Below are 11765 nucleotides of genomic sequence, written 5' to 3'. Positions count from 1 at the left end.
ATCGCACATGGCTGAGAAAAAATCTGAGCTCGAGGTTTTGTCAATTGAAACCTCCAAAACTGAAAGGTAAAAAGAGAAAAAACTGGAAAAAGGGAAGAGAACATCCAATAACTGTGGGACAATTACAAAAGGTATAACATTCATGTAATGGGAAAACCAGAAAAAGAAGAAAGGAAAAATATAAATATTTGAAGCAATAATGATTGAGAATTTCCCCAAATTAATGCTAGAAGCCAAGCCACAGATCCAGGAAGTTTAAAGAACACCAAGAATAACTGCCAAAAAAACCCTACACTTAAGCACATCATATCCAAACTACAGAATATCAAAGATAAAGGAAAAAATCTTGAAAGAAGCCAGAGGAATAAAACACTCTAGGAGCAAAGATAAGAGTTACATCTTACTTCTCAGTAACCATGCAAGCAAGAGGCAAAAAGAGACTTCTCTACAGACCTCCATTAGTTCACCTGTAAAATAAATCTTGTGATTTCCATCCCAGCTCTCACATAGTAAATGGTCCATGAAGGGTCTTGGATATTTTAAAGTATCTGTTAGGGGCTCAGGAGGAAAAAAGATTTTTTTTACCTCCTATTAATAGTAGATTCATAGGACATAAAGAAATCCTCCAAGTGACTATGTAGAAATTACACAGAAATTCATGGGTTTGTGGATGTCCTGGCTACTCAATGCTCATGAACCACATGAAGAAAAGCATTCAGATTTTTTTCAGGATTTAACTCTTCAACTATGTCACTCCTGGTCAATCATTTCCTTCATGTTCCAGGAAATTTAGGGAAAAGGTAGAAAGAGGGGGAGCAACCAATGTCCTCTCTGCCAGCTCTGTGCCTGGCCCCATGCAGTGCACTTGGCCTACATTGTTCCAAGTTGGTTTTCAAACAAACCTTGGAGGTAGACATTAACATCTTTATTTTACACTTGTTGGGACTCAACAAGGTTAAGTAATTTGCTGATGATTGCAAAGGTACTAAGCAGTGGAGATGGGATTTAAAACCAGCCTGCCTCATGGAAAAGCATAAGCTCATAGGAATGGCAGCCGGGCCTCCTGGCCTGGACTCTTGTTCAGGGGAGGGCCCCATGTGTCAGAGCTTCTGGATGGGCCTGGCTGGTCCATGGTCTTAATCCAGAATGGGAAGTAATATTTCCATGAATTTCTTGAATTGAAAATGACCTTAAGAGCCTCTGGGGAGCAACATATTGTTTTCCTGTGCCCTTTCCTTTAAGAAGAGTTATGGGAGGCCCACCAATTGCGAATATGGATATCTTTTATTCTGGTTAATGATCTGCAGCTCTGGTTGAAGTATAGGGGTGAGGACTGGCACCCCGAGGTACTACACACAAGCTGCCCCTTCCTCTGCAGCAACACTTTGGACCAGTTGGAGGCTTTCAAAATGAAGGACAGACATCTTTTCACACTTTTGTAAAAAGAGGGAAGATTTTTATGTCATTTCCTGACACATGCAGCTGGAAGGCTTCTGAAGATGGAAGGTGGAAGGTGGATCTCTGTCTCTCTTGCTGTTTTCCCCTGCCTCTTTCTGTTACTGTTTAGTTTGAATGGGTTGTATGAACTTCCTCAAAAAAATAGAGAGTTCTTAAAGTATCAAGAGTTATTGGAACATAAAAAAAAATTCATAAGGACAATTTGATATTTCTTCTTTAACGGGCTAGTCACAATTAGATTTGATTACAGATTTGATTTTTCTGGTAAACATCACGGTCTACACTAATTGTGAAGTCAGCATGATTAATTGGAAGGTCAGGGCAGGCATAAAGTGCACATTCTCTTTTTTCCTCTATATTCTCAAACCTAGCACTGTTCATTTACTCATACAATCAGCATGTATTTATGGGGCAACTATTATCTGCATGTCACTATGCTAGGTATTGGAGGCATAAAGAAAAACAGAACATGGTCTCTGTCCTACAAAGGTTTATAGTTTAGTAGGTGAGGGATCTATATAAACAAGGATCTCCAAAGAGGGAGAAAAAGTGTTGCAGAAGCAGAGGAAATGGTGGGAAGAGAGAGGAGACAACCAGGAGGTGTCACTGTTGCGATGTCTCTTATCACCAGGTGGAGTGGGAGAGGGAAGGACGTTTTACACTATGTTGCCGGGGAATGGAATGCATAAGGAAGAGAGGCAAGAGATAAATCTGGAAATCCAGATTGGGGTCAAATTGTCAGTGGTCTTATATAATATGTCATTAAGGAGTTGAGGCTTTTTCAGTCAGGCAAAGAAAGGTTGACAGCCAGCAAGGAAACAAAACCTCAGTGCTACAATTACGAGGACTGAATTCTGCCAACCACCTGAATGAGCAAGGGGATGGATTCACCCCCAGAGCCTCCAGAGAGGAATGCAGTTCTGCACACCTGACATTAACCTGATGAGTCCCAGGTCAGACTTCTGACCTATAGCACCATAAGATAGTAATTTTGTGTTGTTTATTGGTAATTTGTTATGTTAGCTAGAACACTAATACTAGAGGAGGCCAGCATCCTTCCCTGGCCTTTTCCTTTGATGCCAGTGACCCTCATGGGCCTATTGTTTGGACTTCTCTTCCTCCCTTCTAATATTTTCTAAGATAGACCCAGGACCCAAATATAATTACAAGGGGAAAGAAAAAGTTTAAAGCAAAGATTGCATTTGTTGGTCTGTGGGCCAATGTTGCCCACAGCCAAGTTTTGTTTGACTTGCATAGTATTATAAAAACTTTAAATTTCATGTTCTTTTTCTCTTTTCCTTTTTGCCTTTTCTCTCTCTCCTCCTCTCTCTCCCTCCCTTTCTTCTTTTTCTTTCTTTCCTTATATTTGTCTTAAGTTAGGAAGCTCTGGCCACACTGAGGGTGACCATGGGATGAGAACTAGCCAAAGATTCAGAAGTGGTGTGTTCTAGTCCAGACTCTGCCACTTACTACCTGGTGATCTGGGGAAAGCCACTTACCTTCTGTGTGTGTCAGTTTCTTTATCTGTTTAAAAATAAGTAATTTTTAACTTGGTTACTCACAGGGTTGTGAGGATTTCCTAAGAATGGAGGTGAGTCATTGTCCAAATGGGAGATCCTAGCATTAAGATCCCATCTGTTTACTGTTGATAAAAACAGCACCTTGTTTACTAGAGTGTTTAATGCCATCTACATACATTTGTCATGGGATTCTTTGACAACCGTGAGTCAGAGATTTGCTCAAGGACATGCATCTCCAGAGTGAATTAAGAACTCAGGTCTTTTGACTCCAAGAGTTAGGTGATCTGGTACATGCCCATTGTGGAAAGACCATCTCTGACAGGACCCCCAGGATCAAGGAGGGTAGAGGTGCTTCTGTTCATGCTCTCTGCTCACATCTTATCCACTGAAGTCCCATCCTACCATGTCTGGGCTGACATCCCATTGATCATTCCAGGGCAGATGAGACCAGGGCATTTCATTTCTGACCAGAAAGTTTCTGTCAGTGTTAGGAGGCTTCTGAAAGATGATGTGCCTCTGTTGGGAGCCTGACTTGACTACTTTTTCTCCTTTTTGGTGCCAGGTAATTTTGGTCTGAAGGAAGAGAGAAGAGTGGCCAGTTATTAGAATGGCAATGAGGTAACTGGCATACTCTGCTGGTTTGTTGCTGTCATTCCCTTTAGGAATGGCAGTGGTCCAAACCAAAACCCTTTGACCTCAGGATAGAGCTCCTTGCATTCTTATTCTCACCTTCCTCTCTAAGAACTGTTAACCCCTGAAGCTATGCATTGTCTTTCTGTACAAAGAACTCCAAAGTTCTTTCCTTTCAGGCACCAGCACAGGCAAGTGATACTGGGGCAGCTCTAAATTCCTGTTGGCCTTGTAGAAGGTCTGAGAAGGTGGGACAGCTGGTGAGGAAACCAGGCCTTCCAGTCATGGAGCCTGCTATCTATAACCTTAACTTTCAAGCAGCTCTTTGGCCCAGTTGTGTTTTCCATGACCTCCTGGGGATTTTCTCAGAGCCCTAACTTAGCATTAATTCCACTTTGGTGTTTGTACAGAAGTGAGTTAGGCTGAATCAGATTTTGACAGGCTCAAGTCCTTTTTGCTTTTATTGCCAATATCCTGCCCAGTAGAACAATTCTTCTTCTTCCCATTTTATGCACCTTACCTTGAAGGCTGGAGTATTAGGGAGGCTGGTAATAAAACATCATCTAGGATACTCTTCCCACAGCAATAATGTTCTCCTGGAAGGTGGGTCAGGGGATCCAACTTCCTAAAAGTGCCTGTCTTAGTTGGGATACCCACAGAGAAACACTTCCCTAACTATCTTGACTATAGGACTCTCTGGAAGAAGCAAGCTCAACTTCTTGGTTTCCATATGCTAAGGAGTGTCAGGATGTGGAGCTAGGTCTCTGGGAAGTTTCTCCCCCATCTCCCATTGTACACTTGGACAAAGCAGCTCTGAACTGAGGAAGAGGACTTCTGACTCATGTCTACCCTAGGACAGGACACAGCTGCGTGGTGGAGAGCACATGTCTTGATGGGGTAAGGTTGCTAGATGAAGCTAAAGATAAATATAGAGAAGCACCGCTTCAGAACTCAGGGCACAGGCACTCACTGGAGGGCCTCCAGCCCAGGAAGGCCATCCCAGAACAGCTTCCAGGGAAACACCTTCAGGGAAGGAGTTGGGAAATGGAAGGTGAAGCAGTGATGCTCCAGGGACATTAAGGAGACCTGGTTTGAATGCTGCAAAACTTTTGGTCTTAGGAGACATTTTATCTGGATGCAAAGGTCATGATGCCAACCCCATAGACCCAGGGAAGTAACATAAGGAGATTAAGCCAGATGAACACTAGAATCACAGAACTTTAGGGCTGTTCGGACCCTATGGATCATGGGCAATATTCCATAGTGTCCTTCCCCATTAAGCAATGAGGGGACATATGCAAATGGGCAGAAGAGGCAAGCTGGCATTTTATGTCTATAAGCAGTAGAGAGAAGCAGTATCTCCAACCTGGAAATAAAAGTGAACAATTGGTATAGAAAAAAAAAAAAGCTTGTCAGGAGAGACCATGTGGAGACCAAGGCAACTTTAATACTTGGAAGTGGGATTAACTCCTTGAGGCTGAAGATGGGGGAGAAAAAGGATATAACATGGCTCAAATATGGGAGGCTAGGACAAGAGTGTTTATTACAGGGATAAGACGATCAGTAGCAGGCACTTCCAGGAAGCAGGAGGTATGGGGTAGAGGTCCTGTTCAAGCCAGCAGGTGCTCTCAGAGGGAGGGGAAAATAACAATTGGGACGTTATGATTGTGTCTTCACAAAGATCACACACCACACACAGAGAAGCCAGCAGAGATACAGAGGAACTTAAGGCACATGCCTTCAAGGGGCTATAAAAGAATTAGGAAGATACAATTATTCAGATGAGAGCTGTGCACAGAGCCCCAGAAAGACAGTCAGGAGACCTGCTTCTCATCCCATCTCTGCCACTCACATGCTGTGTGGTTTGGAGCAAATCGCTTCACATTTTGGGGACCTCAGTCTCCTTGTGGTCAATAAGGAGATTGGCCAAACTGGATTAGAGTCACCATCTAAGTAGTTAGATCAGTGGGATTCCAACTCCAACTCACAATTTTGGACTGGACTTGTTACTACTTCTCGCTGTTGAGGCCGAAACCACTCAACACCTCTGAGTAAGGTGAATCTTAAGATGGCATGGTCTCCTGGAGAAGAAGGAGAGGGAGTATTAAAATCCCTTATAACACTCAACAAAATAAATGTTTATATGTAAGCAAGGAAGTTCTTGACAATATTCCCTGGAGTATAGGTTGTTAATGATAGACATTATCTAAATCCAGACCTCTGTATTTGAGGTCAGGGGTCTGGGGTGGAAAGAGGAGAAGCAAGATGCTCAAGGTCCCTCAGCTCATACACAGTGACTCTTCAGGCCAGGGACCCAAGTGCCCTGACCCCTTAATTTAGGGCATCCTGTTACCCTCTTCCAATTTCAGACACAGAAAAGATTTGGGGATTTACTTCCCTGGAGCTCAGCAATAGGAAATGAGCCAAAGGTGGAAGCTCTTTGGTTGCCACTAAGGGACATGTTCTTGCTCTTCTGAGTATCATTTGCCCACCCTGCCTGCTCACCCCCCTTTCCTTTCCCTCTTATTATGCCCCACCTCCACCCCTCCACCCTCACCCCAAATAAGCCCTTTGTACCCCCAGGGACACTTTTCCCCACATACTGCAAAGACTGCTGATTTCTGTCTACTGATATGACATTTTACAAGGCAGAGACAAGGATAATGAGCAACATTCATTGACCATTGGGGCCGCTGTAGCCAGGGAGGTAGAGGATTTATTTCCTACTTAAGTGAGGAACCTCTCAGAGGGGCAGGAACTTAGCTCTACAACCAGCCAGAGCTGCTTCTCCCACTGTTCATGCAAGCTAGGGATGGGTTAAGTTTCAAAGGCCTCATTTGTGTTCCCCAAAGGGGGTGGGATACTTGTTTGTGAGGAGGCTGGAAGGGGGGCAGGGTTAAGTATCTGCAGAAATGGACATGAGAACTGCATAGGTTTGAGCTAAAACCATGGAATATTCAGTTCTCTCACAGGACAATTCTCTGGTGTCTTTAAGACTCCTGTCTTATCTCCAAATTTTGTTCTGATGCTGGTACTGTTTTCAGACTCACAGACCTGTTCTCTTTGGTTCTCAGAACGTTCCACTGCAGTGACATCCAGCCTTGCCCTCTCAAGGCATTGCTCTGTGCACCCTCCTCCCTCTCTTTAAAATTTCCTTTTGCTTAAGGATTGATTTCAGTGCAGATATTAAGAAAGGGATTGAGTTCAACTGCTCTGCTAAGAAAACATATGTCTGTATATGTTTTCAAACATATCTATTTGCTTATTTATAAATATATTAATAATATACAACATATGAATAACATATTAAGAATATATTAATAATAAATATGTAAATCTCTCATAATCACAGCATACAGAGATAATCCTATTAATTTATTTCTGAAATTTTCCCATGCTCTCATAAAAATTATATAATGCATAAAGATATATATATACTGACCACATAAAAATCATACCCTACATCCACTTTTTAATTTTCTCACAACACTATAAAACAGATGCTTTTCAAATGGTAGGATTTCTGGAGATAGTTGGAACAGGGGGCTTCTTAAATAGCAGTAAAGCAAGTCACCACCTCCATTTACCCACCACATGGACCATGACCTACATCCTGAGGCTACTGAGAGGTACTGCTGGGGAGTGTGGTACATGGGTGGGGTACCCTTTTGCTGGTACTGATATTAACAGATAAAACACACTTTAATGCTTCTCTGAGAGCGAAGTTAATGAGATGCCCACCCCTCCAGGAAATATCCTCTATGAAGTCTTAAGTTGGTCCTTTGGACCCTTGCTTTCCCTTCATGAGTCTCATTTGCTAGAGAATAGGGCTATAGGTCATGGTAGAGCTTACCTCCACTCCAAGGAGAATACTTGTGCACGGGCTTAGGAGAAGTTTGTTTATCCTTGTATGTCTTCCCCCTGTACTGGAAGTAAGAGCGGGTTGCCTTCCAGGAACAAAACCTGTGAGAAGATTGGCTTCTGGTCACATGGAGAAAGCTACCAGCTGAGGAGGCTGGAACACTGAGCATAGGGCAACTGGGTCAAGACCACTCCTCACAGAGAGTGGAGTGTCCAATAGAGAAGAGGAAAGATTTGGCCTTGGAGTTCTGCCTGTCAGGGACCCTTCTTCTGAGCCCTCTCTGTGTCTAGGCCTAGCTCCACTGAGGACCTGGTATGGACAGTATGTTGGGATTCCCTTCTGGAACCAGTGACTGGAGTCTGTAAAGAATCTGCTATATCCAGGTCTGAGGAGGAGTCAATCTCTCTGATGCTTGCTTGAGCATCAGACTATGAGCTCCCCACTTAACTTCACCTGGTGCAGCCAGAGCGTCTGACTGGTTTCCTCCCAGGTCCCAATCCCTGGTTTTATCCTGTCCCTTACTGAAGGTCGTGACCCTGTCATCACATTCCCAGCAGCCCTTTCCCTGGAGTAGACCCCTGCTCCTCACATGAACTTGCATTGATATACCCACTGCAACCTGAGAACTGTTGCTCCCTGGAATCGCTCACAACACTTTTCATCTCTTCCTCCCTGGCCCCTAACGCCTTGCTGTCCCTGAGCCTACCCTTGCATTGGACCCCTTGGAGGTTGGTCTTGGCTAAGATTGGATTTATTTTCTATCCTGCCTTTGCTCTGATGGTCTTAACGGGGTGCCCTCTTTCCCTTCTCCAAGGGGCATTCTATTTGATCACAGTTGGTTTCTCTCATTCCACTTGCTATAATGGGTCTCCCTCCCATCATGGAGCTCCCAGTGTGCCACAATGCATTCTTTATGGTGTTTAAGAAAATAAGAGACCTGGTTTCTAATCCTGGTTTTACCACTTCCAAGTGATCCTAGGTGTCTCTTACCCCTTTTGAACCTCAATTCACTCATCTATAAAATAGGGATAATAACACTTTGCCTCACCCACCTCATAGGGCTGTTGAGAGGTTCATCTGGGATAACATATGTAGACACAGTTTGTGCAATATAACACTCTTTATATAGGAGTATATAGGAAAGTAAGTGAAGAACCAGTTGCATAAAGATTAGGGATTCAAAGCCTCCCTGAAGCACTCCTATACTTCCTAAATAGGTATGAGGCAGTGCTGAGCACTGATTCAAGCCAGAAGCAGCATGCATTTCTCAGGGGTTTCTGATCCTCTAGAAAGTTTCAGGACAAATTTCTATTTAATCCTGATTGGTAGAACTAGAATCAAGTCTAGACTTGGTGCTAGATAACAATTGGTGTTCAAAGGATAAACCGGTTATCTTGAACCTTGATTTTTAATTCTTTCAATCCTGTATTAAATAATTTATTATCGTAGAGATTTTATTTTTTTTAAATGGAACTGAGTTATATTTATTTATTTATTTTCTTCCAAATTTTTATTTAAATTCTAATTAGCTAACTTATAGTGTAATACTGGTTTCAGGAGTAGAATTTAGTAATTCATCACTTACATATAATACCCAGTGCTCATCATAACAAGTGCTCTCCTTAATATCAATCACTTATTTAGCCCATCCCCCACCCACTTCCTTCCATCAACCCTCAGTTTGTTCCCTATCATTAAGAGTCTCTTATGGTTTGCCTCCCCTCTCTCCTTCTCTCTTTTTTTTCCCCTTCCCAAACATTCATCTGTTTTATTTCCTAAATTCCACATATGAGTGAAATCACATGGTATTTGTCTTTCTCCGACTTATTTTGCTTAGCATAATACACTCTAGCTCCATCCACGTTGTTGCAAATGACATGATTTCATTCTTTTTGATGGCTTAGTAGTGTTCCATTGCATATATATACCACATCTTCTTTATCCATTCATTAATTGATGGACACTTGGGCTCTTTCCTAGTTTGGCTGTTGTTGATCATGCTGCTATAAACATTGGGGTGCATGTATCCCTTTACATCTGTATTTTTGTATCCTTTGGGTAAATACCTAGTAGTTCAATTGCTGGGTTGTAGGGTAGTTCTAGTTATCATAGAGATTTTAAAATAAAGGTTGGAGATTGGTAAGCAACCTTTATCCTTCTCTTCTAATAAAGTAACATTTATGCATGTATGTGTATGTGGGGGGGAGGGCGTCCCCTAAGAGCTGGAATCACATCATAATCTAAATATCCTAATTAGCCCTGTCTTGGAACATTTCAGCCGGTTGTCCTCTGGTCACTGTCATACAGGGCACTGTCATTCACTATGTGGAAGGTGTAAGCTGGTGCTACAGTGCACTATAAGAGTAAATAACCATCTGGGAGAACCTGGGCCAGTGTCTCAATCCAAACCTTGACAGGCTAGGTTAGAAACCAGTGAGCCACAGGTTGCATTTGTCCTGCAGATATTTTGTTTGTTTCATTTTTGCTCTTTGGCCTTCATAATTTCCTCACCATGTTTTAGTTTTGAGTTAGTTGCCACATTTGCCACTTTAACATTGGGAGATATGACATAAAAACCTAAATTTCTGGGGCACCTGGGTGGCTCAGTTGGTTGAGTGATGGACTCTTGGTTTTGGCTCAGGTCATGATCTCATGGGTCATGAGATGGATCCCGGTGTCTGGCTCTGTGCCCAGCGGGGAGTCTGCTTGAAGATTCTCTCCCTCTCCACCTCCCTGCACTCACTCTCTCTCTCTCAAATAAATAAGTCTTTAACAACAAAAGAAACTCCTAAATTTCTAAGCTCCTCTTGAAAATGGAAGTATCTAGCAACTGTGCCTCTAATGGTAATTATGGGATTTGGACATAACAGAGTAAAACTCTTCTGTCTTACTGTCTGAGTGAAGCTCCTTAAGCACAAGTACAGTTGTGTTAACCTTGACAGAATTTCTTCCCAGGTAGCTATGGTCCATACTCATTCTTAAGTGAGGAACCTATGCCTAAGAAAACTAACATCTTAAAAAAAAAAAAGGAAAAAAAGAAAAAGAAAATTAACATCCTTTTTCCAAACAAGCACAGGGGAGGTGGGGGTCTGGCACTCTGATCCTCAGTCTTAATTGGCCTTCCATCCTCTGATTCAGTTTCAGCGTGGGAGTGTGAGGGATGGAGTGTATCAAGTAGGATAAGAATACACCATTGTAGTTCCCAACAGACTGGGAACTGTGAAGCAGAGGGCTAGAAGAAGACAGAAGACTCTCTAGAAAGTCAAATGTGTTTTCCTGCCCTCATGGTCCTTGGGCAAGGGGAAATAGTTACCTTTTCCAGAAGTACATAATGACAGGGAAGAGAGACATGATAGTCCCGTGGAAGATGTTCCGATCTAGGTGGCCCTCTGCAATGGCAGCAAGGATGGCATCCTTCTGGGATTCAGAGATGTTCACCTACCCATAGAATGGGAGCCTGTTACTGGCAGATGCTCCAGGGAAGGCAGAAAACCTCTCTTGACCCCCAGGACTTATAAGACCACCCCCTCCCCAGAAGGCAGCAGCTTTTCATGCAACTGCTAGATAAAGGACATCTGGTTGACCCAAGACTTAGGAGGTGCTTTCAGAGTTCTTGTGGGAGAAATGCTTCTTGGCAAAAGCCCAGAGAGGAGTGGGAATCCCCTTTACCCTCAGCCTTGGAGGGATTTCAGAATGCAGGTAGAGCTTTAGGATGATGTTAATTTTGGACCTCATTAGGACCACATCATTCTCGTTGTATGCCCGGTTGGCTTGCAGCACCTGAGCTGAACTCACCAAATCATTAAATCTAAAAAGAAGCAGTAAGTAGGAAATCAGCGAGGAAAAGATAAAAGCAGCAGCTAAATAGGGCAGCCAGCCCAGACCCATTTCTGACCTAAAAATGACAGGGCCAATCCTGGGTCAGGTTGCAATTTAATTCATTCAATCATAATGCCTCCATAGGCAAATACAAATTGAGCACCTACCACATGTCAGGTGATATGCTAAGTACTTCTTCAAGTGTATTTCTTTACCATAAACTCCCTTATGCATCTCATCCTGCCTCCATCCTTACCTCTGTACCAGTTTTGCCTCTGAAGACTTTAAGGGCTAAGGGTTATCTTGCTCTTTCTTTCCTCTCCTGTGCTGATGCTCTCACAATTACAACCACTCTTTGAAGCTGCATATTACTTAATTTTTTTATTACAGTAAAATATATGCAATATAAAATTTACCAGTTTAACCATTTTTAAATGTACAGTCAGTGGCATTAAGTACATTGACTTTGTTGTGCA

At 42.8% G+C, this 11765-nt stretch overlaps 1 protein-coding gene across 1 annotated transcript in view; it reads right to left on the bottom strand.

The window, feature by feature from the left end:
- Positions 1-3514: 3514 nt before the first annotated feature.
- Positions 3515-11765, bottom strand: part of RGSL1 (regulator of G protein signaling like 1) — a 90157-nt gene continuing 81906 nt past the window's right edge. The window contains exons 16-21 of the mRNA XM_032393004.1: positions 11140-11278; positions 10784-10908; positions 7462-7571; positions 5597-5689; positions 4458-4524; positions 3515-3551 (exon numbers count right to left, since the gene is read on the bottom strand). Coding sequence (XP_032248895.1) covers positions 3515-3551; positions 4458-4524; positions 5597-5689; positions 7462-7571; positions 10784-10908; positions 11140-11278 — 571 coding nt within the window. The remainder of the gene's footprint in view (positions 3552-4457; positions 4525-5596; positions 5690-7461; positions 7572-10783; positions 10909-11139; positions 11279-11765) is intronic.

The sequence above is a fragment of the Phoca vitulina genome, unplaced genomic scaffold, assembly GCF_004348235.1.
Source record: "Phoca vitulina isolate PV1807 unplaced genomic scaffold, GSC_HSeal_1.0 scaffold71, whole genome shotgun sequence".
Classification (NCBI taxonomy): domain Eukaryota; kingdom Metazoa; phylum Chordata; class Mammalia; order Carnivora; family Phocidae; genus Phoca; species Phoca vitulina.
The sequence above is the reverse complement of the archived record's forward strand: the minus strand, read 5'-3'. Positions and strand labels throughout refer to the sequence as shown.